General features: G+C 40.6%; 2 protein-coding genes across 9 annotated transcripts in view; both read left to right on the plus strand.

The window, feature by feature from the left end:
• The window catches only part of FBXW7 (F-box and WD repeat domain containing 7), a 250,761-nt gene that overhangs the window by 100,123 nt on the left and 124,984 nt on the right, over nt 1–25,654 (plus strand). For all 7 annotated transcript variants that reach the window (XR_010083354.1, XM_063421280.1, XM_063421286.1 and 4 more), the window contains exon 2: nt 24,732–25,283. Coding sequence is in view for 6 of the 7 variants with exons in the window: in XM_063421286.1 (XP_063277356.1) it covers nt 24,732–25,283 (552 nt within the window). In the remaining variant the exon portion in view is untranslated. The remainder of the gene's footprint in view (nt 1–24,731; nt 25,284–25,654) is intronic.
• Nucleotides 4,705–13,949, plus strand: LOC134563456 (uncharacterized). Of its 2 annotated transcripts, none has more exons than XM_063421377.1 (2): nt 4,705–5,947; nt 11,336–13,949. In XM_063421377.1, exon 2 carries the CDS (start codon nt 12,339–12,341, stop codon nt 13,296–13,298), a length of 960 nt encoding a protein of 319 aa, XP_063277447.1. In that variant the 5' UTR covers nt 4,705–5,947; nt 11,336–12,338; the 3' UTR covers nt 13,299–13,949. The 2 variants fall into 2 exon arrangements, with proteins under 2 accessions (XP_063277447.1, XP_063277448.1); XM_063421378.1 differs by having other exon boundaries at nt 11,384–13,949.

The raw sequence follows: 25,654 nt of genomic DNA on the forward strand, positions 1-25,654 counted from the left end.
TTTAACATATTGAAAAAATATACCAGAAGTGCCTAAAAGAGCTTGGGGGTTTTAGGTCAATGCCCACCCATGCTGATGAGATATCTTGGAAACATATACTTGAGCTCACTAATCTCTGAGGAGTAACTACAGATCTGTAGACCTCATTGGTGCCATTACTCCATGTTGACTGCAATACCTTTGAGAATGGCTATGAGCTCTGTTGGAATGGATTTCAGTACATAAACTCTGCACTATTACAAGTAGAAAATATGTTTTTGCTAGGCTTTGATAAAAATCTATGAGGAATTCACCAGGAAATGAAAGCATTTCTTAGAGCCTAGTTTCTTTCCAGGATTCTTACTGAAGAAAGAAAGAAAATTGGTGTGCTAGATATTTCCCAGGTGTTGAGATGATTGGAATGGAAATGTAAATACCTTAAAAAGTTCAGCTGCATTTTTTGTAATGTTTTATACTTCATACCTAATTGTTGCTTCAACTGAGCAAGTAGTTGACTCCTATGTCTTGGTGACTAAAAAGTGACTTCTGAACTTTGGATAGAATGGTACCATTTGTTAGTCATCCCTGCATCTGAGAACATGGAAGCCTGTGTGTAGATTATAAGAAAAATTAAAATACATACTGACATGAAGGCTGTGAGGGACAACTTGAACTTCACATTGCCTGTACTATATTCTGTTTTTCTCAGTGGAGGACTAGATTTTTTGAAAAATTGAGCTATTTAGTGAGAGAGCCTTACAGTTACTAAAAGCCTTTTTGGGGTGCTTCAGTGAGAAAGTTACTGTAAGGTCCATTTTGCAGGCTTCAAGCTATGTCATAGGACATTACCTAATCAGCTAGGTTTTCCAGTAAGAACAAATATAAATGCCCTGTTTTTGATGGTGCTGTTGCTATCAACAACCAATATATTATTCAGAAAGTCATCCAATTTGGCGTTCTGTCAGTAGAAACAGTTGGAGTGAAACGCAAGTCTTTGCAGCTGGACTGTTCCACACATCACTCTTACATAGATAAAACAACATTCTGAATTATCTGGATAATGGCCCCAAAAGTTGTATTAAATCAATTATTTTATGAATTTTGTTTTTAACAGCTTTTCTAGGTTAGAAAATAAACAATGAACCCAACAATGTACTTTGTGTGTGTTTGGTGGATCCAGAGCTCTGTTCTTTTTTGTCAACAAGATTTGACTTTTCCCTTGCCTGTTGAGTTGTGGGTTCTTGTGGCACTTAGCAGACAAACCATTTTGTCTCACAGATTATACCATCTCAGCTGCTATGGATTTCCACCCATTACCAGCAATCTGGCAAATTTCTCCTGAATATCAATATTTCACTAGGACCTGAGCAACTATCTACTTGCTTCCAAAATATGGCAAATGACCTTTGTGAAACTTGATACACCTGGTGTAGCAGCCAGGGCAGGCACCAGGTTTGGATGGGGAGTGGTGCAGTCTGTGTTTGATCAGTACAGCTGATGCTGTTTAGCACTGTCTGGGAAAGATAGAGACTGCTGTTCACCTTCAGGAGTCTTGAAAAATCAGGAACATAGATTAGCCTACAGTAAAGGTAGATTAAGGCAGTGATGTGGGGGGCTGTTCCTCTTTGCAGCTGCTATTGTGTCATGGGCTCATTGTTGGAAAGAAACTGTCTTAGCTCTGCATGCCTCTTTCTGTATAGGCATGAGAAATGATGCCAACTGTGGTGAACTGGTGGGTTGGTGAGACTCCTGACAGCAGTCAAGTTTGGATCCATAATGCTAGCAGTAAAGCATGCCTTGCTTTTATTGAAGAGTCCGGCTTCAAGTTTATGGGAAGGTGTTTATTTTGAAGTGGTGTAAGATGTTAATTGGTCCCTAATCATTAACAATCTCTTCTGGAAAGGTGTAAGATCTGCTGTCCTTCAAACAGTTCATATCTGTCATTCTTAACCTAGTGCCAGCAACACCACCTATGGTAGAGGAAACTGGTGAGATAAAATTGATTTGAGTATTTTTTCTGGAATGAGGAAGGGGGGTGTTATAACGGGCCAGTCAATTTCCAAATTAATAAAATAATTTTTATTAATTAAAGAAATTAAAGAAATTACAGATCAAAAATTTTGGCAAACCAGCAATCGAAAGTGCAGTGCCGATAACCCGGGATCAACACTGGGTGAACAGTAGCCACACCCGTTGTGACCTTCCCCTGTTCACAAATTTTACCCGTTTCAGGGTCCCCTTAAATAGTCTTTATTTAGCCCGTTCTTTGTTCTATTCAGCAAAATCACCCGTTAAACCAACTCTCCACAGAAAGATGACAAATCATTTCAGTTTTTCATTCAGTTCCTTACTTTGCTGAATAGACATTCCGGGAACAGATGAATACTAATGCTGGGGTTTGAGTTGATGAACAGAGGTGTGTCTCCTTCTATGCAGTTGCCGAGATAACTCTTAACGACCGAGCAATCAACCATCCTCCTTGCTCAGAACGAGTTGCTCCGTTGTCTTTTCTTCTGGTTAATGGCTGTAGTTCTTCACCATTAACTACACCCAGTCAGGGTTTTGTTCTTCTGAAAAGCAATCTTTACAAGCCTGGGCTTGCCCGATTTTTCTCATTGCAAACCCCGGCTTGCATGTTACATTTATTTTATACATATAAACTGCACAAATATGTTATTAAAACACGAATTATCCTAGGTCATTTATAATGGGGACACAGTTGATTTTGGTGAAGCTCCACTGAAAATGTCCTGTGGCAGAGCAGTAACAGCATCTTAAATGACATAATTCACTGAAAAGAATCTCTATAACCTGTTTTTCATCCACTCAAATTATGATCCCAGTTTCTAATTTTAAAATTGTTTTTATTTGTCTGCATCAGTATCTCTTTTATTTGGTAGTTCAGGTACATAATTTATCTGTTAACTGTATACACGGTCAGTGCTTTACTGCACTGAACATGGCTCTCTTTACTCCTTGTCGTCACATCACATTTTGTCTTGGTTTGAAAGACAGGTATCTGCTAGGAAGGGGCAGGACCTCCCTAGAGATGGAGAATTCAAATCCCCTCCCTCCAAATTACTCTAATTTAGAAAATTAAAGGGCTTTCAGGCAGAGGTATGGTGTGAAAAACGTGAGATGATTAATTCATGTTCTTATGGTAAATTGGAAAATTATAAAGCTGTATAAATTTATATCAGGTAAAAGTCTATGTTTTAGGAGGTTTCTGCAGCAGATGGTGAAACTGACCACCCTGAAAATCAGGCGTCTCCATTCAGAAGGGAACAAAAGACTTTGCAGCCTTCTCAAGTATTGGGAGGGGACCTGTTGAGATGAGCTGGTATCAGCAACTCACACCTCGGGAGCCACCTTCACAGACCATCAAGCAATATCACCCACATCTCGAACATTCATCAACTATAAGGATCCATAGAAACTGAACATTAACACATGGACTTGGGAGGGGAGCTCTTTTTAATCCGACTGGAGACGAATTTGGGTTTGAATAGCTAACCAAGAAACAAAGGGAAATATGGGGAAATATTGCCAGAGGCAGAATAAAGAGTATAAAAACCAAGCCTCGAACATGGCAAATTCGTGTACCCAGCTAGAGACACAGACGGCCAGGGTCCGTGTCTATGGGTCACCCTTGGCTCTTTTTCCTGGGAGAAACTCTGTCAAGTAGGTATCGCTGTTTGTGTGGGGGTTTTTATTATTGCTTAAAATTCTGTGATTTGATTCCAAATTTTGTGATTTGAATTTTTAATAAACCAAATTATTGAATTTGGAAATAAATTGTCCTGGCATTTATAACATATGGGGATAGGAATAACAGTTCTTTACTAGTATATATGACAAAGCAAACAAACAACAACAACTACAGCATTAATAATAAACAGAACCAGGAACCTCGAGGGCTTTCTTTCACCAAAGCCCGGGGCAGTTTGATCTCGGTGCCCCTGCGGGACTCCGAGAAGCCAAGCTGAAAGGGTGGAAAGTCCCGGGCTAGGGGATGAGATCAGATGCTCTGCGCTGGTAGCTGGAGCTGCAGAGCAGGGCAGGGCTACAGAGTAGCAGAAAAGCCTCAAAGCACCGAGGATGCAGCCGCGGTGGGGGCAGGGCTGGCCCAGCAGGGCAGGAGAAGGTGAGCTCAGGATTCCTGGGTACACGAGCAGATGACGGTAGATTTCCCAGGATGAGACGGAGTGATGACTGTGAACTCTTCCCGCAGCAAACAGCTGCCCGACTGTCCTCCCTGATGCTGAGAGCAAGAGGGCGAAGCTGCCTCCAACCCTGTCTTTTACTTCCCCCAAAACTCGCCTTATCTCCCCTCTCTGAGGGAAACTCCCCGAGACCCAAAAACAATAGGTGTAGCCTTGTGCTGCCATCTCCTTTGGCCACTTCTTTGTTTTAGTTAAACACTCAGTCGTTCGTCTCCTTGCAATTTATGGGAAAAAAAATCTGTAAGTGAAAAAAAAAAACAAGTCTAACCCCCAACACCTTTCCTGCTAGGAAACTATTGTAGAGCAGAAACAGGGGATATTAGAGTTGATGGCTTTGTAGAATTGGAAAGAAAGTCTGAATGCCTGCCTGACATAGATATTGTAGGCCATCTTAGATTCTTATCTACCTCTGGTCATGCAAATACAAAAACTTACTTTCTTGGTCCCAGAAATGGTTTGAGCGAAGAAATCTATGTTTCTGTAGGTTGTTAGCAGATACCCTGCTGCTGAATCATACTGCATAATCAGTTACTCAAATAAGATTCTCAGAGAGCCATTTTAAGGGCATTAAATAAATAACAATAATTGCAACCATTTCCATTTCTCCGGTGGAGCCTGCTAAGAGTCTGTTTGGGTCAGGGCCAGATTCTTTTAGACATACTGGGATATCATCTTCCTCTAAACCTGGCACTCACTCATGCTGTTTGTCTGCAAGTGCCTTGTTGTTCTGCAAGGTCAGATTTTAAATCTAGTGCCATAAAGCTTCTCTGTGACACAGAGAACATAGTTAGGAACCAATGTGTGCTAGTGTGCTAGGCAGTGTTCTGGAGATGTGAGGTTAATGAGAAGGCATTTACTGTTTCTTTAATACCGTGTGCAGACTGTAATTGGTTTGGATTTTTTTTTTTTTTTGTCTTTTAAATTGGGCACTGGAAAAGGGAATGTGTTCTGCTAGTATGTGACCTTGTTTTACTTATGTCTTTCTACTGGTGAAGATGCTGAAAATACTGACAAACCAGTGTATTAGCAGATCTCAGCAAGTCTGATAAATGCTGCCTGTATGTTTCTCTTTGTATTTCTGGCTTTTATTAAAAGTAGAGAAGTGCATATCAAAGAATCTTACTTATCAGATGTTGATACAAAGGCATTTAACATGTTCATTTGTTGGTGGAGGGTTAAAAAATATAATTTCTGGATTGAGTAATGTGTAGGGGGAGGAAAGTAGAGAACGTACAACTGGAACTTGACGCAGCTAGCTCGGAACAAGCGTCAGCTTCTGTAAACAGCTCCATGCTATTGTAATGACCGAATCAAGTGTGACTGCAACTCAGGGGATAATTGAGAAGCATTGTTTTAACCAAATCAAGTGTGGATCAGGGTAGAAGCGTAGGTATGATTTAAGATAGTAACTAAGGAATAGGATAATCAGTATCTAGGGGTGGGGGTTAGTTAACATGTGTATAATTTAAACTATAAAAATCACGAATCGACTCTGTATCCTTTGGACATCAGATTTGGGTGTATCGTCACCCCTGTGTCCCGCGCGCTTGAATAAAGAACCGCATATGATCGCCTTCGTGTGGTTATATGTTTTCCTACGCTAACATTTTTGGCGACCCAGATGGGACCTTGTGGGCGCAGCCAGGACCCCGCGACCCGATCACGCTCCAGCCGGCACCGGGTGATTTCTCGGGGAGCCCATCGGAGCCGCGACCCTCGCCGCTCACAACGACCCCTGGTGAGAGGTAAGGTTCTTTATTCTCTGGTCTGGGGGCCTGCCATTAAGATGCAGCGAAAGCTACGCTTGGTTGGGCAAAAGGAATTCCTGGTGGTATTGCCTAGGCAGCCGTCCGTCAGACATCGCGAAAGCATTGCAGGTTCGGCATCTGTGGTTTTTATGTATCTGTAATATGGAGAAACTAAAAGGGTTAAAAGAGGTTTTGGGCAGCAATAATGCCTCTATACCAAGTTCTTCTCCGTTGGGTTGTTTGTTGGCACATTGGAAAGAGGGGAACTTCGGTCAGGAATTACGAAAAGATAAGTTGATTGAATATTGTAATGTTCACTGGCCAAAATACGCTTTGCCTGAAAATCAGAGGTGGCTGAAAAACGGGTCTTTTGATGTGAAGGTTATTATGCAACTTAGATCGCTTTGTACACAAGATAGAAAGGTAGAACAATTACCATATCTTGACTTATTTCTGTGCTTGCTTGAGAAACCGGTTTTGTGGCTTGACAAAATGAAAGCAATGAAGCTTGAGAATAATAAGTGTCTGGCTTGCATCCAAAATAAGCATTGTATGGAACATGCAGTTTTAAGTGAAATTTTAGGGGAAAAAAGAGATGAACTGGAATCGGAATTATTGGTATCTCCCATGGCTCCCGGAACCACCACGGCCCCCTCAACACCAAGTTCTACCCCGCTCACCCTGACCCCACCTGATTCTCTTACACCCCCCTCGCTCGCGCCAGCACAATATGTTTCACCCCCACCTTTGTCTGCTGAAGGTAATTATCCTCCTCTGCCTGTGCCAGCCGCTCCTCCGCTTGCCCCTCCTCCGCCTGCCCAGGTGCCGGTCCCTCCTCCGCCTGCTCAGAGAACCCCCCCTTCTCCACATACACCTGCCCAAAGCTATCCTGCTCCCCCGCCCACACCCGCTGAAAGATTTATCCCCCCTCTAACACCAGCTCAAGGGTACCCTCCGCTCCCACCTACACCTCGTTCACCAGCTTCTGTCCCGTCTGCCCCCCTGTACCCCCCCCCCTTCCAGATTCACCTATCCAGAATGTGATTGTGAGGCGGAAGCAAAGGGGGAATGTGAAGAAGACAGATAGAATGGAAAGTAGTGACAGTGAAGCAAATGAACTAGACGCCCCAGTAGCTCACCGAACACGAGGAAAACTAGCCCTGGAGTGGCCTCAGGCAGGAAAGGGTATATTAAAATCAGGCAAACAAAAAAGAACGATTATTGCACCACTAAGGCAAGGGGTGGGAACTAATGGACCCGTCTTTGTAAAGGTACCCTTTTCACCTGCTGATTTAGTTATATGGAAACAATCAGCCGGAACGTATAGAGAAAACCCAGATAAGGTAGCTCGTGTAGTTAAGATGATAATGAAAACTCAGAACCCTGATTGGGAAGATATTCATGTCATATTAGACACTCTGATAGATGAGACAGAGAGAGAGATGGTTCTTCGAGCAGCAAGAGAAAGAGCTAGAGAAGACATACGAAATGGTTTGGTGACAAGGACACTGGATTATAATTTTCCCACTGCAGACCCAGAGTGAGATGCTAATGACCCCTCTGGAGTGGATAGGTTAAGGCTAAAGAGATATCAGGAGTGGATTTCAGTTGGTGTTCAACAGGCAATACCTAAGAGTATGAACTGGTCTAAGTTGTATGAAATTCGACAGGAAAAGAAAGAATCTCCCACAGCCTTTCTAGAAAGACTTAAGGAAGCAGCTAGAAGATATACTGATCTTCAAGTAGACAGTGAGCAAGGAAGAACTCAGCTTGCCTTTATTTTTCTGGGTCAGGCACAGGAAGATATTAGGAAAAAGCTACAGAAACTGGAAGGGGAAGAGTTAAGAAACTTAGATAAACTCCTAGAGGTTGCCTGGAAAGTTTATAATAACAGGGACAGAGAAATTGTCAAGAAACAGGGGCAAAGCCTTTTGGCAGTTTTACAGAGACAGGGGCAGGGACGTGGTAGAGGTAGTCGTGGCGTTAATAGAGGTGGCTTTGGCAGAGGTTCTGGTCATGGTAGATTAGGTTTGAATCAGTGTGCATATTGTCGGATGGAGGGACACTGGAAAAGGGAGTGTCCAAACCGGTTTAGCCAGAATGGTCAGCCTCAGTTAGACAGTATGTTTAATCAAAGTAGTGAGCATCAGCTGGATAGTGTAGCCAGGGTCATGGTTTTACATGAGAGAGAGCCAGGATCAAGGGAGCCCATGGTGACTTTGCATTTAGAAGGAAAAGACGTAGATTTTCTCATTGACACGGGGGCCACACATTCTGTATTAAATTATCTTGAGGGGTATATCGGGAACAAGTCAGCAGCAGTCATTGGAGCCACAGGGAAGGAGGAGGTACGGCCATTCTTGCAACCCCTAGAATTGAGCTTTGAAGATAAGATCTTGACCCATGAATTCTTATACATGCCAGACTGCCCAACTCCGCTCTTAAGGCGCGATCTACTGGCAGCACTGGAGGCAGTAATTACTTTTGAGAATGGTGAACTCGTAATGAAAATTCCGGAGTCTAAGACAAGAAAGATTTTGATGATAAAAGAAAAACCAATTTCTAATATTCCTAAAGAAGTAGAAGATGCAGTAATTCCCTCTGTCTGGGAAACAGATGTACCTGGAAAATCTAAATTGGCACAACCGGTACATGTAGAGTTAAAAGAAGGAGCAAAGGCTGTACGAATCAAACAATACCCTATAAAACCAGAAGCACGACAGGGAATAGCAAAGACCATTGATAAATTTTTAAAATATCGAATTCTAGAGGAATGTAAATCGGAATACAACACCCCAATTTTCCCAGTGAAGAAACCCAATGGTGAGTATAGACTTGTACAGGATTTAAAAGGTATAAATGAAATAACAAAAGACATTCATCCAGTGGTTGCCAATCCCTATACATTGTTAGCATCCATAAAAGAGATATATAAATGGTTTACTGTAATTGACTTAAAAGATGCTTTCTTCTGTATACCCTTTGACCAAGAAAGTAGGAAACTATTTGCCTTTGAGTGGGAACATCCAGAAAGTGGAAGAAAAACTCAGCTTACCTGGACTCGATTACCGATGGGGTACAAGGGGTCCCCCACTCTCTTTGGAAGTCAACTGGCAAAAGAACTGGAAATCTGGACCAGAGAAGGGCAAGTACCAAGAGACCAATATTTATTACTCCAGTATGTAGATGACATTTTAATTGCAACAGAGGAAGAAATGACCTGCATAAAGGTAACCATTGAGATGTTAAATTCATTAGGAATGGGAGGGTATAAGGTATCCAGAGAAAAAGCACAAATTGCCCAACAGACTGTGATTTACCTGGGATGTGAAATCTCACAAGGGCAGAGAAAACTGGGTACTAATCGTATTCAAGTTATCTGTGCTATTCCAGAGCCCCAGAATCTACACGAGCTGCAGATCTTCCTCAGAATGACAGGGTGGTGTCGCCTGTGGATCATGGACTATAGACTGACTGCAAAACCCTCGTACGAGGCTCAGAAGACGCAGCCGTTTACCTGGGGCAAACCACAGAAAGAGGCCTTCCAGAAGTTAAAAGAAGCATTGACAACTGCTCCTGCTTTGGGGTTACCTGATCTGTCTAAAGACTTTCAGCTGTACGTGCATGAAAGGCAGCGACTGGCACTGGGAGTCCTGACCCAAGGACTGGGAAGCTGGAAAAGGCCGGTGGGCTACTTTTCCAAACAACTCGACAACGTAAGTGCCGGATGGCCTTCATGTCTGCGGGCAGTGGCAGCTACCGTGCTGCTGATACAGGAAGCCAGGAAGCTCACAATGGGAAGACACATAGATGTCTATGTGCCACACATGGTAACTACAGTCCTGGAACAAAAGGGGGGCCATTGGCTCTCTCCAAGCCGGATGATGAAGTTTCAGGTAACCCTGACTGAGCAGGATGATGTTGCACTAAAAACAACTAACCTCTTGAATCCAGCTCTATTTCTAGGTGCCACAGCTGAGGAAGGTCCATTAGAGCATGACTGTCTAGAAGTCATCGAGCACACTTATTCAGCAAGAACAGATCTGAAGGATGTCCCCCTGGAGCAACCAGAGTAGGAACTCTTTACAGATGGAAGCAGCTTCATAGAGAACGGAGCCAGATACGCGGGATATGCGGTAACTACAATTGATGTAGTAATAGAGGCAAAATCACTACCACCTAACACATCTGCACAAAGGGCAGAACTAATCGCATTAACCAGAGCACTCGAGCTGAGTGAAGGGAAGACAGTGACTATTTGGACTGACTCCAAATATGCCTTCGGAGTAGTGCATGTACACGGAGCTTTATGGAAAGAAAGAGGACTGCTGTCCTCCCAAGGGACAAATATTAAACATCAAGATGCAGTCCTACAATTGATAGATGCAGTACAAAAACCTGAACAAGTAGCAATCATGCACTGCAAGGCACATCAATCAGGCAACTCCAAAATTTTTGAAGGAAATCGAAAAGCAGATTGGGCAGCCTGTCAGGTAGCGCGAGAGGTGCAGAAAACAATGGCGTTGATACCATCAAGACTTAATATCTCTCAATTTAATTTGCCTCCTAAGCCAAACTATACAATCGAAGATGACAGACTAGCCCAACTGCTGAAGGCACAGAAGAACGCAGAAGGGTGGTATGTAACCACACAAGGGCAAATAGTGGTACCTCCTTTGGTAATGAGAGAAATTTTACAAGTAAAACATAATGAGTGTCACTGGGGTGCAGAGGCGTTGGTAAAGTGGTTAAGACAATACCTAATCTCAGTACGGATGCAAACAATGGCCAAGTCAGTAATGTCTAAATGTGAAATCTGTCTGAAAAACAATCCCGTAGCTAGACGACAGGCACAGTTAGGCAGAATTCAGATAGGAATAGAACCAGGAGACTATTGGCAAGTGGATTTTGCAGAACTGCCAAAAACTCGGGGATACAAATACCTGTTAGTAGGGGTTGACACGTTTTCTGGATGGCCAGAAGCCCTTCCCTGTCGCACAAACCAAGCAAAGAAAACAGTTAAGTGGTTATTACAGGAAATCATTCCCAGGTTTGGGGTGCCCCTAGGGATATCATCAGACAGAGGCCCACACTTCATAGCCACGGTAGTACAAGAGGTAAGCAAGTTATTGGGATTATCTTAGGACCTCCACACACCATGGAGACCCCAGTCAAGTGGGCAAGTAGAAAGAATGAACCAGACACTGAAGAGACAGATCAGTAAAATATGCCAGGAAGCCAAACTGCAGTGGCCACAGGCTTTGCCGATCGCATTGCTGAAGGTTCGGATAAAGCCTAGGAGTGGGATGTCAGTTAGTCCTTATGAAATATTGTATGGGAAACCATATGAATCTCCTAACCCCAATCCAAATGTTCATGTCACAGGGAAACAAGATGTGTATAATTATGTTCTGTCCCTCGGGAAAACTCTAGCTCGGCTTCGAAGTGTTCTCGTGTGGAACAGACCACTGGCCCTAGAGAATCCAGTCCACAATATCGAACCAGGAGATGAAGTATACATCAAAACCTGGAACGAAGAACCACTAAAAGAGAAGTGGACTGGTCCCCATCAGGTACTGCTAACCACCTTTACAGCAGTCAAAGTAGCTGGAGTGGAACCCTGGATACACTACACGCGTGTGAAGAAGGTCCCTCATGGAGTCCAGTCGTGAGCTGTAGAAACTTTTGGACCAACAAAGCTGAGGCTGAAACGTCTGTAACTGTTCAAATAGTATTGGTAACTGTGCTCATGCTCTTCCTGTGGGTAATGTTAATTTCATAGATACTAATGTCACCTGTAGAGATTGCTGTTACTTTGGGATATGAGATACAGAAGGGTCAACTAACAACTCTTCATTCTAGAATGAAGAGAGAGATACAGGCAAAAACACAAGTAATAGAAATTTCTAATGAAATTCGGGCTGAGAATGTAATGATTGGATTGGTCAGAGACTTTGCCAAAATGCATAATACCAGCAGAATAACGGCCTGTCTGCCAATACCAAAGGCAGCAGGGGACCCAGTAAGCTGGGGAATAATAACGTCAAAATTACCTGAAATAGGAGGGAACAAAACAATTAACTGTAAACAAGTACCAGAGTCAAGGGTGGTAGTCAGAGAATACTAGAAGATAACAGAAGATTCTTATATGCAACCCATGAGAAAGTCAGAGTGCATTCTTAGTAATGGCAAATTGAGACAAATCATAGAGTGGTGGGTTAAGGACCAAGACCTTGCAAAATGGCAGTGTTGGTTTCTACGCTATCAAAAGATCAAGGACAACGCTACAGAAAGTGTTGTGGTGTAGAAATGTGAAGAGAAAGATTGGAAAGGACTGGAACCTTGGGACAGTGCATGTTCTGTGAGCATCCTCCAGAAATTCCAATATATGGAAAGCACACCCTGGTGCATTAAATGGAAAGGCTCTGAAAATGAGACAGATCCCACAGTGACGAATACTGATACTAGCAGTCAGAAAGAGGCAAATAAGGTAAGTTGGTGGGTATGTAAGAAAATTTATGATTGCACCTCTGATAACCTGGAAATGAAACAGTGGTCACCATTGGCAATAGCCTTACGAATTAGTTGTGCCTGCAGGAAAATTAAACACAAACAAGGCAAAATAGATTCTAAGATTATAGTAGGATGTAGCAAGAGTACAATTCGAAGTCCAGGACCATTTGTATGGGCAATGAGTGATGGCACATGGACAACACACTTGCCTATGGACGGGGAGGTAAGAGAAATCACCCTGGGCCTTCCCACTTTATGTCCAATTTGGAAGAAATTCCCATTTAACAGGAGCAGTGAAGCCTTGCAAATAAAAGCAAAGCGAGACGTCTCAGAAGACAAGAACCCAGATGACACTTGGAAGGAACCCTCTAGTGGAGTAAAGATTGGGTGGGCCCTAGAATCCTTGTTTGGTCCCATTGCAAATTATCAAAATAGAGAAATGCTATATAGACTCACAGGTCAGGTAGACAGATTAGCAAGAATCACACGAGAGGGATTTAGGGAACTCAATGTGCAATTACAGGCCACCACCAAAATGACCCTGCAAAATCGTTTGGCTTTAGATATGTTACTTTTGAAAGAACACGGAGTGTGTAGATATTTAAAGGGACAAATTGACCATTGCTGCATCCACATCCCAAATGTAACTGCAGATGTAGAACATGACATCAGCCAGTTAAAACAAATAGAGCATGAGGCACAAAAGGAACAAAAGGATTTAGCTACTAGCTGGTTGGGTAAAATCTTTGAAGGATTAGGATGGAATGTGAGTTCATGGATAAAGTCTATCCTTGAAAATCTGATAATTTTACTGATTATATTTTTAGTAATTTAGTTAGTTTACAGAATCCTGAAGAGAGAGATACAAAAAAAAAGCATCTTGGAACAGGACCATAATGAAGGCATTGGCACGGAACCCAGCACCTTCAATCCGCAACAACATCCCGGACAAAGCCTATGACAACAGAGGATTTGAAGATGAACATCCAGTATGAACTCTGAAGCCTAATGGACTGTATTAAGTGAAAGCATTTACACTTAGTATATTAGAGTGAAAATACTTTCAAAGGGGGGAATGTTGGTGGAGGGTTAAAAAATATAATTTCTGGATTGAGTAATGTGTAGGGGGAGGAAAGTAGAGAACGTACAACTGGAACTTGACGCAGCTAGCTCGGAACAAGCGTCAGCTTCTGTAAACAGCTCCATGCTATTGTAATGACCGAATCAAGTGTGACTGCAACTCAGGGGATAATTGAGAAGCATTGTTTTAACCAAATCAAGTGTGGATCAGGGTAGAAGCGTAGGTATGATTTAAGATAGTAACTAAGGAATAGGATAATCAGTATCTAGGGGTGGGGGTTAGTTAACATGTGTATAATTTAAACTATAAAAATCACGAATCGACTCTGTATCCTTTGGACATCAGATTTGGGTGTATCGTCACCCCTGTGTCCCGCGCGCTTGAATAAAGAACCGCATATGATCGCCTTCGTGTGGTTATATGTTTTCCTACGCTAACACATTGACTAGCTCTGGAAGAAAGTAGATAATTTGGAATTCATCTTTGGAAGTACAGCATTCAGAACGGAGACAGTATTGCTCAGTGGATACTGCAAAAATCTGATACAATGTTCACAGCTGAACATTTTAAAAGATGTGAATTGGTTTTGCGGACAGATAGGCTTTCTTTATAAAATATATATTGCTTCTTGTTCTTTTAGAGCAACCTCACAGGAATAAGGCTGAGCTGTGGTTTTTCCCACCAAAATGGTAAAATACACCAGTGTTTATATCTTGTGTTGCTTTCATGAGGCATGTTTTCTACCCCAATCTGACCCCAGCTACCTTTTTTTATCTCAGAAATTTGGTTTATAACTGGTGAATTAAATACAAATAAGAAATGCCTTTATCTTATGTTACAGCCTTTTACTCTAATCTGCTTTAACAGTACTGATAGAATTAGTCTTTTTTTTCCCTAGCATGTAGGACTACATGATAGCTGAATCAGAGAATTGGTCAGATTGGAACAGACCACAGTGGGTCATCTGGTCCAACCCCCCCTGCTCAAGCAGGGCCATCCCAGAGCACATGGTACAGGATTGTGTCCCGACAGTTCTTGAATATCTCCAGTGAGGGAGGCTCCACAACCTCTCTGTACCATCCATTGTGGTGCGTGGTCACCTGCACAATAACCAAGTTCTTCCTCATATTCAAGTAGAACTTCCTGTGCATCAGTTTCTGCCCACTGCCTCTTGTCCTGTTGCTTGGCACCACTGAGCAGAGCCTGGCTCCATCCTCTTGAAACACTCCCTGCAGATACTGACAGACACTGATGAAGCCTCCTCTCCTCTCCTCTCCTCTCCTCTCCTCTCCTCTCCTCTCCTCTCCTCTCCTCTCCTCTCCTCTCCTCTCCTCTCCTCTCCTCTCCTCTCCTCTCCTCTCCTCTCCTCTCCTCTCCTCTCCTCTCCTCTCCTCTCCTCTCCTCTCCTCTCCTCTCCTCTCCTCTCCTCTCCTCTCCTCTCCTCTCCTCTCCTCTCCTCTCCTCTCCTCTCCTCTCCTCTCCTCTCCTCTCCTCTCCTCTCCTCTCCTCTCCTCTCCTCTCCTCTCCTCTCCTCTCCTCTCCTCTCCTCTCCTCTCCTCTCCTCTCCTCTCCTCTCCTCCCCTCCCCTCCCCTCCCCTCCCCTCCCCTCCCCTCCCCTCCCCTCCCCGCACCTCCCCGCACCTCCCCGCACCTTCCCGCACCTTCCCGCACCTTCCCTTCCCGCATCTTCCCGCACCTTCCCTTCACGCACCTTCCCTTCACGCACCTTCCTTTCTTTTCTCCCCCTCCCCCTTGTCTCAGCCTTTTCTCCTAAGTCGTGCTCCAGCCTCTTCATCTTCTTTGTTGCATTCCACAAGACCTTCTCCATGAGTACCATGTCTCTCTTGTTCTGAGGAGCCCAGAACGGGACATACTGGCGCACTCCAGGTGTCCTTACTGGGGCTGAATAGAGGGGCAGGACCACCTCCCTTCCCCTCCTGGCAATGCTTTTCCTAATGCATCCAGGCCTTGTCCTTCAAACTTTTTTTAAGAATAGGCAACTGAAACAGGAAATTAAAATATAAATTTTTGGCAGTAGCCTGGAATAAGTATTATCAGTTGTGGATCTTGAGGTAAAATTTGTTGTTGATAACTTGGAAAGACTTGGGGTTTTAATTCTCTTGTCATCTTGCTTAGAACAATATAAAAAAGTATAAAGTTCAAAAGAAGGGAAGGCATTTTAGTATTAGTAAAATATTCTTAATTTTTACCATAACGTTATAGTAATTTCTAGGTTTGTCTGATGCAGAAGCCTTTAACTGAACAGAATAGTGAGATTGGACTTCTCATGGCATAACCTGCATTGCTTCTCCTTTACAACATTAGTCATTATTAAGAGGCTCTAAAGTACTGTTCTGTACATTGAAGCTTCTTGGGAGTAAAGGGAGTTGATTATTTTTGCTTATTAGTGGTGATATAGGAGCTGCTTGAAAAAGGGATATTTACTTCAACTGTTTTTTATCACTCAGAGAAAAATGTTCTTTAATAGTAATCACAGCTCTTGATTCTCACTTTTCTCAGCTTTAATTCCTCTGTCATTTTAACCACTAGAATGCTTTTTGGTGTAAAGGGTATATATGTTCCCATCTATTTGTATGTTGTTGCTTCATATTAGAAGACTTTTCTCAAACAGCCCTGAGGTAGGGGACAGTTTGGTACTTTGTGTTAATTTCCTGCCCTTCATCCTGTTTTTATATAACTAAATTAATTTTAAATTCGACTAAATTTAGCTGCTATTTGTTCTCAAGACTAAATTTAGCTCTATATGTTAGCCCACTTCACTTAAAGATGACCTTTTTTGGTCCATCTTTTCTGCCCTGTGTTCTAAATCACTTTTTTTGTTTTTTGATGTCTATGCTCTTCTGTGTGTCTGCTTGTTTGTTCCGTATTTCAGCAACATTTGAGTTGTAGTTTTAGTCCAAGAAATCACGTTACAATTTTGCCAGAAGCTGACACCAGCCATCTGGTAAAATTGCAACTCACTATTAGCAAAACCTATAATTTCAGGAAATGTACCCAAAATTACTTTTATGATTAGTGGACAGGAAAGAAACAGACAGAGAAGTCGGTTGGGTACTTCAGAAATAATTTTGAGGTTTGCAGGCAAACATCTTAATGGCAGTGGTCTTGCTGCCTAATGCTGCTTTGCTTTTGCCTTCAGAATAGTTTGCATTAATAATAAGCAGCTCTGCTTGGAAGTTATTCATGTATTGCTCTTACAACTCTCACACGTTTGCAAAGCAGCACCAGGGGAGGTAACAGTCTGTGTGAATGGATATGTAAAGTGGTTCAGGATACTGGAATGCTAAGGTTTTCCCACTAGAAATGCATCCCAGCCTCAGGGCCCATCAGTGTTAGGGATGCTGAAGAAAAAGTTATGTTTAGGCTGTTTTGGCCATGCAACACTAGCCTTTGTGTTAAGCCTAGTAGTTGTGAAATAAGTCTGCACTGAAACTAGGCAGGGTTTAATCAGCAGTTTGGTCATACATTTTGTCTCTGTATCACTGTGGGAGCAGAGAGGACAACAGCTCTCATTTTTGTATATTCTCAGGGAGAGGCAGGCAGCTCATCATGTCCTGGGAGCTGCACTTGTGCTGCATGTTCTGCAGTTGTTGAATGTATGTGTTAAACTAAGATGGAGTATATTTCTAATTTAAGACTTAAAGTGGTGATGAGTTTACTATCTTCCTAGTGAGCTATTGCAGTGAGTAATTATCCTCATAGTTAATTCCATTTGTGTTTTTCTCATTTCAGCATTTAGTGATTGGATCTTGCTTCTTGTGTATTAGAAAAAATCCTTGTTCACCTAGACAGTTGGGAAGAACGGAGTTGTTTCTTCATAGTAAATGTTACTGAATGATAGTCCTAGACTTTCTGATTCCATGTGTTGGTACCTATGGCTTAATGTGTGTTAACTCAGAAGAGTTTCTCTGTAACACAGTAACACTCCAGCACAGCTTAACCAATGTTCTCTGCTAGAAAGCCAGAGGGTCACCCTCATTGCATTGCTCCTCAGACTCTTTTCCTATGGATTCTACAATAACTCTACTGGTGTGTTAATAATTTGTCCACTGGGATATGGAGTTGAGGAAAAAGACTTAAAATTGGGTGGGTTTTGTTTAGTTGTTTTTCTGTTTGGTTTTTTTTTTTAATGCAATTTTCTTATCACTGTGTGATGGAGGTGTTCAACAATATCCTCTCACATTTCCCTCTTATCTCCACCCCATCCTTGCTATAGCATTACACAGTGATTTTCATTTTCTCATGAGTCAATTTTCGAGGTAAAAGCAGAACCTCTGTAAGACATTATTTACTGTTTATTTGCTATGATATTCTTTTTGAAACAAGAATAATGCAGGCATGTTTTGAAACACTTCAAATACAAGAATTAAGCTTATGAATTACTTACAAAAAAGTGTTTGTAGAAGGAAAAATCCCCTAGTTTCTCTCTTCCTTTTATATGGTGATTGCTTTAATTTGGATATCAAGTCTCTATTAATACATTTTATAGCATGATTCTTTGTGCTAGAGCATTAAAAACTGCTATGGTTTCAACTCAGATTATCCCCTTTTAGCCAGAGCAGCCCTTGTTTTGAGAATGCACAAAGAGGGAAGAAAAGGCCTTTGGTTTAAAGCATTAAGATTTGATGCTCTTCTTGCTATTGCAAAGAGAATCTGTGGAATCCATATGAGCTATAATACATCCAGGTTCTGTGTTTTTGTGTGCCTGAACCTTGTAGGTGGTTGTATGATCATACATACTTTATCGTAATCGCAAGAATGTGACTACTTGTAGCTCAGACTGTTTCTTCTAAACTCTTGCTTATGAAAGGTCTATACATCTGTACCTCTGGTATTTCTTCATCAATCCACTTAGCCTAAATACTGCTAAATATACATAAATTCTTGTAGCATTACTCATTTTCTAAACTGCTTTTTGTATTCTCATTCTCTAGTGGGTTTTGTGTGCTATTTCATATTTTATCCTGTGTTAAATACTTTATGTGCCAGAAGAGGGTAGGATTATGTGATAGGTCTTTCATTCCCAGAGTTAAAGCAAAGTTTTCTTTTTAATGGTTTCTGTGTGTTTGTCCCCATAACCGATAGCAAGGGACATGGCTCTGTCATGCTCTCACTACCCATGTATTATCAGATTTTGTCTCTTTTTTAATGAAATCCCTTTGATTTCTGGAGGGAATGGATCAGAATAAAGCAAAGTGAGACTGTAAAGTAGCACTGGAGACTAAAGGGGATTGGGAAATTGAGGCCTGGGGTTAGAGAAGGAGCTGTGTTCAGAGGCAGTCCTGGGAGAAAAAAGTAAGTTGGATGGCAAAATAGGGAGAGAGGGGGTAAAGTCTGATGAAATAGGATTGCGGGGTTAAATAGAAGCAGATGGACAGGAGGCAGAGACATCTTACAGTAGACCATGTGTGGTGGGAAACCTGGAAGTGTCTGTTCAGAAACATTCAGGAGGAGAGGTCAGGACACCAGGACTTGGTGAAAAGCTTCAGCAGGTAGATGAAAAGTTGGGCCTGAATTTCAGTAGAGAGGGAGATAATTAAAACTGGCTGCAAAAGAAGATTAAATACAGCTGGACATAATTAAATTAAAACAGTAAACTTTATTGTGGTATTTTTAAAATCTAATTAATACTAAATCTATTTTTTTGTTTGCTGTCAAATTTATGTTTGACATAAGTAAGTAATTAGAGGAGCGCTTTCATTTAATGTTTGTTGCTTTGACCACTTTGCACTGAATAAACTACATTAATTGATCGTTAAAGTATATTGAGATTGTGAAAAAAGAGCAGGATAATTTCTAATACAACCAAAACATTGCATGTGCTGCGCTGTTAAGTGTTGTCAGAGCTCTGCTGGGAGGTTAACAGTAAAGCAGGAGCAGAGAATCTTTTTAGCTGCTATTTTGTTCTGGAGCTTGAAGCTGTAAATAATGGAGTTGACTGAGAGATTTGAGGTGTGTCTATGTCTAGAAGAAGTAGTTTATCATTCTTAGAAAAAGCATGTGTTCTTGTAGAATGAGACATTAACATTACATTGTTAGTGATGTATTTTATTTTGAAGAAAAGCTACTGAAAGTTTTTAAATATCTATTTCAGTCTTGCTCTAATCAACATATGTGCTGATGAAATACAGAGGGTTTTATTTTCTTTGTCTGTGCAATGTATTCAAAACAGTTTTGACTCCATTACTTTGATCATGTTTGCTGTTCTTTTATAGCACAGCAAAATTATTCTGTAACTTTCATTTAAAGCTCATAACTTTAGTTAAATTTGTGGCTTTATCTGAAGTAACTTCTTTAATTCCTTGCATGAGAATAATTTTCCTGACCATAACCTGTAAAAGAAGGTCGTAGATTCTTCATTTGATTTTTGTGTTTCAGTTATTGCATGTTGGCTGCTTTTGTTTGTTACTTAGCTATTGTTCAAAATCTTTCCCATATACAAACTGTGTAGCCAGTCATCAGACCAATATATTAACTGTTTTCTTTAACACATCATGTATGTGTCTTGCTCGTAGTGTTTTGCAACATCAGCTATCATGGCCATTACTCAAATATATATTTTTCTTTGGTAAAATATGGTTCACAGTCTCAGTGTTAACTCTTATTTATTTATATCTCTTTGATGGTGCATGTAAATCCCCTTTGCATGCATGTTTTTTCAAATGGGCTTAGCAGGCCTTAGATGGGCTGGCTTCTTAGGTGTATTTGCACTTTGTCTGATAGTTTGGGCTTGGATCTAGTGTACCTTTTAAAGCGTAATTCCTGATTGTCCACACCTGCTCCACAATAGAATGAGTTGAAGCACAGCTGTCCCAGAACACCTTCTGGGTGAAATTAAAGCACAAGGTATGCTCCAACTCTGAGGGTCATTTTAGGCTGGGGAGGGGGATGTGGGCAGGTCTGGGAATAAATCACTTCCTCTTCCCAGAGCTGGTATCCTGTGGGTGCTCTGTCTCAGCTTTGCACCTCTGCCCCTACAGTGCTGCACTGCTTGGTTGTGAGGACCAATGCACCAGTGTTGTTCTTGGGCACAGTGTGCTTATAAGGGTCTTACAGTTTTTTTTCAGAAGGTAGATTTGGATGTTGAAATCTTAGGAGATCCTTTGCTTGGGTGGGATATCCCTATTTTGCTTTCTATTTACTTCAATTCATTATTGTACACAATAACATAATAAAAAGCTCAGCTGTATTGCGGTGTTAAGATTTAATCAAGTATCTGCAGAAGTTTTTGTGTTCAATTGTCTTTGTCTACTAATCCTGTAATCTCAAAAGCTTTGTTATAAGAGCATCCACTGGCCATAAACCATGTTGTGTCTGTAGCTATACTGTCTTTTCACTAAATGCTGTCATGGTACTTAGCTTAGTATCCAAGTCAGTCTAATACATTAATTTCCAAGTTAATTCTTTAAAACCTTTTCACAATCTGTTATATTTTGTTGAAAAACAAACCCCACTACTCCCCAACCTCCACCTTTCTACATCCGCCTCATTTCCTTTTTTCTTTACAGTTTCAAGTGATAAAAATGGAAAAATAAAAACAAGCAGTACTGATAGAAATTTCATTTTTCCATAGTTATGTGGGTTTATAGGTTAAAAATATTTAACGACTTTCTTATCTATATTAGCAGGATAGAGATATTTCAGCAGTAAAGCAGGAAGTGAAGTGGTCATCCTCGCAGTACAGAGTACAACCTGTTGTGGCAGAGAACCCTGAGCAGTTTTCCCTTTAACCTCCTAGTATTGCTTGGAATTTCTTGTTTTGAGCAACTGTTGTTCATATTTATTTTTAAAATGTATCTTCTGTGGAAATGTAATGGATAAAGCTGAAGAGTTATGCTTAAACAGCATTTAATATTCAATAGAGGTGGGGGCTGCATGCAGTCTTCAATAGAGGCATGGGATGCCTTCATCAGCTCTGAGTTTAGTTTGGATCAGTCTGGAGACTTCAGTTTTCCTTAGGGGTTTCTTGCGTTTTGTTTTCCTGTACAATGCAAGTGTTAAGAAACATACCTGGCAGACGCCAAGTTAGATTCATTGACCAAGTTTAATGAGTTTTGCATGTTTATGCAAAGTCTTGCCACTTGCATTGCTATGTTTTGGTGTCTGTCTGGAAAAAATCTTTGTGGTCCGAGACAGGTAGGAAAAGCAACAGCTTTCCTCAGTGGTTCTTCTGTTTTTTAGTTGATTTGAGTAATTTTGGTCTCTGACTGAAAGAGACACTGTACTAGCTGAAAACACATCATTTCAGTTCTCTGGAAGTTGATTTGTAAATACACTTCTTCCTGCAAAATAATAATCCTTACTTATTCCTTATCTACCTTATATATGGAAATTATTGTATCTTGTGTATTAGCTGACAGTAGTTAATTCTTAAAGCACTTACATGACAGAAGGCAGCTTTAATGTTTCATATCTCTCAGATAATGTACATCCATCTGTTCTTTAGCAAATGCATCACCTCTCTGCATACTGATGATTTCTGATGTCGCACTGCTTGTAATTAAATTTTGATAATGTATTTTACAGGCTTCTTGAAAAAACAAGTTGAGTTTATTCATGCAAATGCAGAGTAAAATGGAAACCACTAATGACTAAAGCTAATTTCATGAACTGATGGTCACTCAAAAATGTAGGAATAATTAAAAGTAATTACTAGTACTAGTGTACATTTTTAATTTACTGGAATTTCATTTGGGTATAATAACAGTAACAACAGTGATATTTTTGTCACTTGAACATTTAGCATATTCTTGCATTTGATTACTTTAACGTTTCAAAGCTGACCTTTTATGTTGGTTGCTTACAGATACAAATTGGAAGTATATATTAAATTATTGAAACAAATGCAGCATTTGCAGTTTTATCAAGTACATACTAAACCAGTAATTGCATATATAATGCTCCTGATACTGAAAAAATGCAATTAAACTTTTCAGCTATGCTCATGGCTACTTGGAGAAACATTTGTGGTGGAAACTAGAATTTCTAGGTTGAAAAGATGTAAACCTCTTGTTCAGGTTTTTTTTTTTTTAACTACTGATTTTTACATTATTTAGTGCTTCAAATTTCCAAGTTGAGACAATAGGGTGTAGTATTGTTTTGTTCATAATGCCCAAACTATGTAGCAAGCCTGAGATGTAAGTTGTGTTACCATCAGATGATATATGCAACTAAATTTGACTTTTGATGAAATGTTGTTATTAAACATCACTCCCACATGCTAAGGTTTCTGAGCTTTGGGGAAAGATGTTAAATGAAAACACTTCTCATGGCATCTTTCTTAAGTGTTCCTTACTATATACAGAAAAATAAACACACTTGAATGCTACCACTTGAATACAAAAACATAGACATTAGCTTCTGGTTTGGGTCACTTGCACCCAAGTGTCCTAAAGCTTTTTTTCCATGGAAAAAGCAAGAGTCAGCACAGTGTCTGTTTCCTTCCATTGAATGTGTGGCACTTAATTGTCTTTTAGTGTTAGCTTCTCATTCACTGATTGGAACTTAATGGATACTTTCTTTGAACACATATTTCAGTGACTGATTTTATAAGGTTTTATTTGGAGGAATTGTCACCTGGGTAGATACATGGAAACTTGAGAACACTGTCTTTGGGATGTAAGTAGTGTTTCCCTGAGGAAGAAAGGTGCAGAGAAGTGCAGAATCCCAGCTGTAAATCCTCCTCAGAGTAAGAGTGGAAAAAACTGTAAATATGTTTCTGGAAATTACAGTTGAGCTATGGTTTCTGGTACTTTGTTCCCTGCTAACCAATAAGGTGAATGTTTTTGCAAATGTCGTGGAGCAAAGTTGGGGTTTATCTGTTCCCTGTCCATCATACAGGGGCCTAGGATTTTTGTTTAAAAAAAAAAAAAAGAAATTAAACTGTAAGAGATAGGTGACTTTAGAAAAGGGAGAGGGTGATGGTGGTGATCGGGTTTCAATCTGTGCTGAAGTACTCATGGAAACATCCTTTACTGCTCCTACTCCAAGGAAACTCAGAAGTTGTGCTCCCATCCAGTATTTGTGGTGTTATGCTTTCTGAATCTCTCACAGTGTGGCCTGCTGAGTCTGTGGGGTGGGCTGTGGGCTCCCAAGGACAGTGGCTCTATTCACAATGACAAAGCTAATTTCTCTCTGCACACATTTTCATGTACTGCTTTCATAGCCTGTGAATCTAATTACTTGTTGAGTTGTGTCTGACTTCATCTACTCAACACATTGGTTGAATCTAGGGAAACCAGAGTCTGGATGTGCCACCCTCAAAGACTATATAGCTGGAAATCTGATACCAACTTTAATAATGAATTAGTCTATGTTATAGCCCCCTGTTCTTATATATTGCTTGGAGGCACATGGGTAGCTGGATGCATGAATAATTTGGAAATTGCATTAGTATTTTTCAGTTTCTATTAAAATGCACCTAATTTTGGCCTTTTTTAACATCTCAGAGACTCATTTAACAATTATTGTAGCTTCTTGTACTTTGAAGAACTTTACTACTAACAGTCATTTTTTTTCCCCAGGTAAGGTATGTGCCATTTGTAGGCCACACAGGTTGCCTAGTGATGTCTACTTTTGACCACTGGGTATCTCTCTAGCCAACTTAAGACTTGGCAGTGATAAGGCTGTATTCTTTATGGGTGTTCTCTTCTTTGTTAATCTAAAAGGAAATTAGAATAACAAGAAATGAAGCTTTCAATTATATCTGAAAATATGTTGCTCTTAATGTATAAGACCAAAAGCAGTTTGTTTTTTGAATAATATACAAAGTTTGTAATCAAATGAGAGGGAAAATAAATGCCATTTAGAATGATCTGTGTACAGTTTTTTGCAAGTAATATCACGTACTTCTATCTTCTGTTAACTTGAATGTTAATGATTCTTGTGGATTCTCTAGAAAGGCAACTAGTTCTGAATTTTGCAGAATCTGATGCTTAAAGAGACTATGATCAGACTGTTTGACAGAACAAGTAATTCTCTTGCTAGAAAGTTGCCTGCAGGTTTTTTTTGTTTTGTTTTTCTAGTTGTGTGTCAAGTAGAAGTTATTGCTTGTTTCCTGGAAATTTTTAGTTGCCAGGAATAATACAATGAAATAGGTTTTTACTGCTTTATCTAATAAAAAAAGAGTAACTTTTGTAATTTTCCACTTTTTCTTTATCTCCTTAGAATGTGAAAGCATTTGCATCTTCAGATAGCCTAGCCAAGGTCCAAGAAGTAGCAAGCTGGCTTTTGGAAATGAATCAGGAACTGCTCTCTGTGGGCAGCAAGAGGCGACGAACTGGTGGATCTCTTCAAGGTACTGCTTCCTCAAGCCAAGTAGATGAGGAGCAGATGAATCGGGTTGTAGAAGAGGAGGAGCAGCAGCAAAGACAAGAGGAACAGCACATTGGGAAGAATGGGAAGATAGGAGGAGAAGAACCTGGATTTGATGACAGGCATGAGTCTCAGCAGGAACAGTTAGAAGAAAATACTAATAGACTTATTACAGTGGATGAAGATTCCACTTGTAACCAAGAGGAAGATGACGATGAACATGCTGGTGATCAAGAGGAGGAGGTGGAAGAGGAGGAGGAAATGGACCAGGACAGTGATGATTTTGATCAGTCTGATGACAGCAGTAGACAAGATGAACATGCTGACAGTAATAGTGTCACAAATTCCAATAGCCTCGTGGACTTGCCCATTCACCAGTCATCGCCATTCTACGTGAAGACAAAGGTGAGAAGCTACATTTTTTTTGTGCTCTTAGTCCTCATTAACTTTGGAGTTTTGAAAAAAAATTGCATCTTTAGCATAAACTAAAGTTTTACAATGAAGCAAAGTTTTATTTCCTAAAGAGTTTACAGCAAACAATTTTTGTAGTCCACAATAACTATGCTGTTTTAGCTGTTAATAATAAAAATATTTGCATGCATTTGACATGAGCAAATATCCCTATGTATTTTAAGGAATACCATTCTGATGACTATGGTCAAAATACCAAGATGTTTCTTTATAAATATTTTTACATAAGACCCTCCCGGCATTATTTATGATATTTTCCTTCTCCAAGTTGGCTAGGAGGGAAGGTAAGCAATTGTACATGTGTT

The sequence above is a fragment of the Prinia subflava genome, chromosome W (assembly GCF_021018805.1).
Source record: "Prinia subflava isolate CZ2003 ecotype Zambia chromosome W, Cam_Psub_1.2, whole genome shotgun sequence".
NCBI classification, from domain to species: domain Eukaryota; kingdom Metazoa; phylum Chordata; class Aves; order Passeriformes; family Cisticolidae; genus Prinia; species Prinia subflava.